Here is a 2,169-nt window from a genome sequence, read left to right as displayed (position 1 = left end):
TTGTATTTAAGACAATTTGTATAGAAAATTGATATAGATTAATATTCCCCAAATTTTTTAAACTGATATTGAATGGATTCTTTTGTATCAATTTTTTTAATATATGCAAAATAAATTTAATGTCATTGTTTGATCTAGATTTTATTTGTTGTTGAAAAGCTAATCCGTATTTTTAGTTATCTCTACTTGTGTTTTTAAAATTGAAAGTCAGCTTAATTGAATTTGTGGTAACAAACATATGGTAACAAACAAAATATATTCACTGTAACTAACTGACCGAGATATAGTATCAAATCTATATCTTTAGCCTATATAGAAGGAAATTTAAATATATGATAAGATTCTACCATTATTTAGTTTTAAATTTTAAATCTCCAAGAACACTATAAATACACACTTGATAAACACTTGAAACCACAACACTTCATCGATACAGCAACACCTTATTTGAGAAAGAAAAGAAAAGAAATCAATGTCTATGGAGACGGAAGCTCAATGCATGATGGAAAAGAAAGCTTTGGCTATTGAGAAGATCAATGCATATATGCAAAAACTGAATTCTTTAGAAAAGAAATTCGATCCATTGTCTCATTTTACTTTGCATTGTGTGTTATCTCAAATTTCTCCACAATTTTATACCAAAGATGAGTTAACACAAATAGAGAAAATCAATCAAACCTCATGTCAACAAAGGAAAGTGAAAAAAGTACAAGTTAATAGCAAAAAAAGGTATCGTCCAGACAATGAAGATATCATCTCTGATGGGGAAAGAATAATGAAATCAAAGCCCGCAATTAGGAGGAAACCAATCATTCGTAAGGAAAAAACTCCTCTATCACCACCACCAGAATTGCCTAATCATGTTAATAACATGATCTCAGTGTTGAATGGTAATGATATTAAATATATCATGTGTAAGACATTGTTTATGTCTGATCTCAGCTATAACAACAATCGTCTTTCAATGCCAATTACACAAATTAGATCTAATTTTCTCACAGAAATAGAAAAGACAATCTTAGAAACAAGGGATCAAGAAGGAAAGCCGGTCGGTTTAAAAGTGATTGTGTTAGATCCTTATTTTAACGAATTCCCATTATCTTTGAAGAAGTGGAATATGAGCACTACTAGTGTTTACAATCTTGTTCAGGATTGGTCACCTGTATTATTGGAGAATAATTTTAAAGAGAATCAAAAACTTGATATTTGGTCATTTAGGGTCAACGATAACTTGTACTTTTTACTCGACACTAAGATGCAAGAAATTGAAAAAAGTGGAGAAAAGTCGAAGAATTCAATTGATATCAAAAATGAAAGATCGAAGAAATCAAAGGACGAGAATTGTGAACTTCAACCAGAAAGAGTTTGAGTGAAGATCTTTTGTTTAAGACTTTTGATACTTGTTTCTATTAGTTTTTATTTTCTATAATATCAAATTCTTGAAATATGATATAGGAACTTTAAACCATTATAGTTAGATTAATTTTTTTTTGGAAATTTTATTCTTTTAATATCATTAATAATAATTTTGTTATGATAGGTCTATATTTTTGTTTATAATTTAAATATAAATTAATTTATTTTTCTTTTTAATTTTGGAACAACACTTTAAATTTTTCTGTCAAAGAAGTAAAGTAGGGGTTTAAAAACAATCATAATTGTATAATGAAAAATAATATTAAACATCACTAAATATACATAAATAACTTTAATCTTACTTTTTACAATAAATATTTCAAATTTCATCCGGTTTTATTAAGCATTAAAATCTCAACAAGAATTACATATTACTTTTATCTTATCTAATAAATATTCAATTTAATTTTAGACTAACATGTAATTTTTTTAATACTTAAATAATGTCTAATTTATTTTAACATGCTTTGTTTTAATAATTTAATTCTTTTGTCAAATATTAAATTTTTATTATTGTGCAGACGTGTTACTTGAACATTGACCGTTTAAAATTAACAAACCAATTTTTATATGTAGCATAAAAACATCTTAAACAACCAAGCGTGGATTTTTTATATTCAATAAAATATTTTTAATTTTTTAAATTTATTATAGTTTTAATTAAATTTGAGAATCATTATGAAATTTATAAATAAAATATTGTAATTTTAAATTGGTTCTGTTTATTTAATAAAATACCTCAATTAACAACAT

General features: G+C 25.3%; 1 protein-coding gene across 1 annotated transcript; it reads left to right on the top strand.

The window, feature by feature from the left end:
• The first annotated feature begins 472 nt into the window (after window positions 1-472).
• LOC127137037 (B3 domain-containing protein At2g24670) lies at window positions 473-1,369 on the top strand. The gene has a single exon (XM_051063533.1). The coding sequence runs from the start codon at window positions 473-475 to the stop codon at window positions 1,367-1,369; it is 897 nt and encodes a 298-aa protein (XP_050919490.1).
• The last annotated feature ends 800 nt before the right edge of the window (window positions 1,370-2,169 follow it).

The sequence above is a fragment of the Lathyrus oleraceus genome, chromosome 4, assembly GCF_024323335.1.
Source record: "Lathyrus oleraceus cultivar Zhongwan6 chromosome 4, CAAS_Psat_ZW6_1.0, whole genome shotgun sequence".
NCBI lineage: Eukaryota > Viridiplantae > Streptophyta > Magnoliopsida > Fabales > Fabaceae > Lathyrus > Lathyrus oleraceus.
This window is presented reverse-complemented; position numbering and strand designations above follow the sequence as displayed.

What these genes read in the sequence shown, in the direction of transcription:
- LOC127137037 (XM_051063533.1), top strand. Translation starts at nt 473, where the DNA reads ATGTCTATGGAGACGGAAGCTCAATGCATGATGGAAAAGAAAGCTTTG.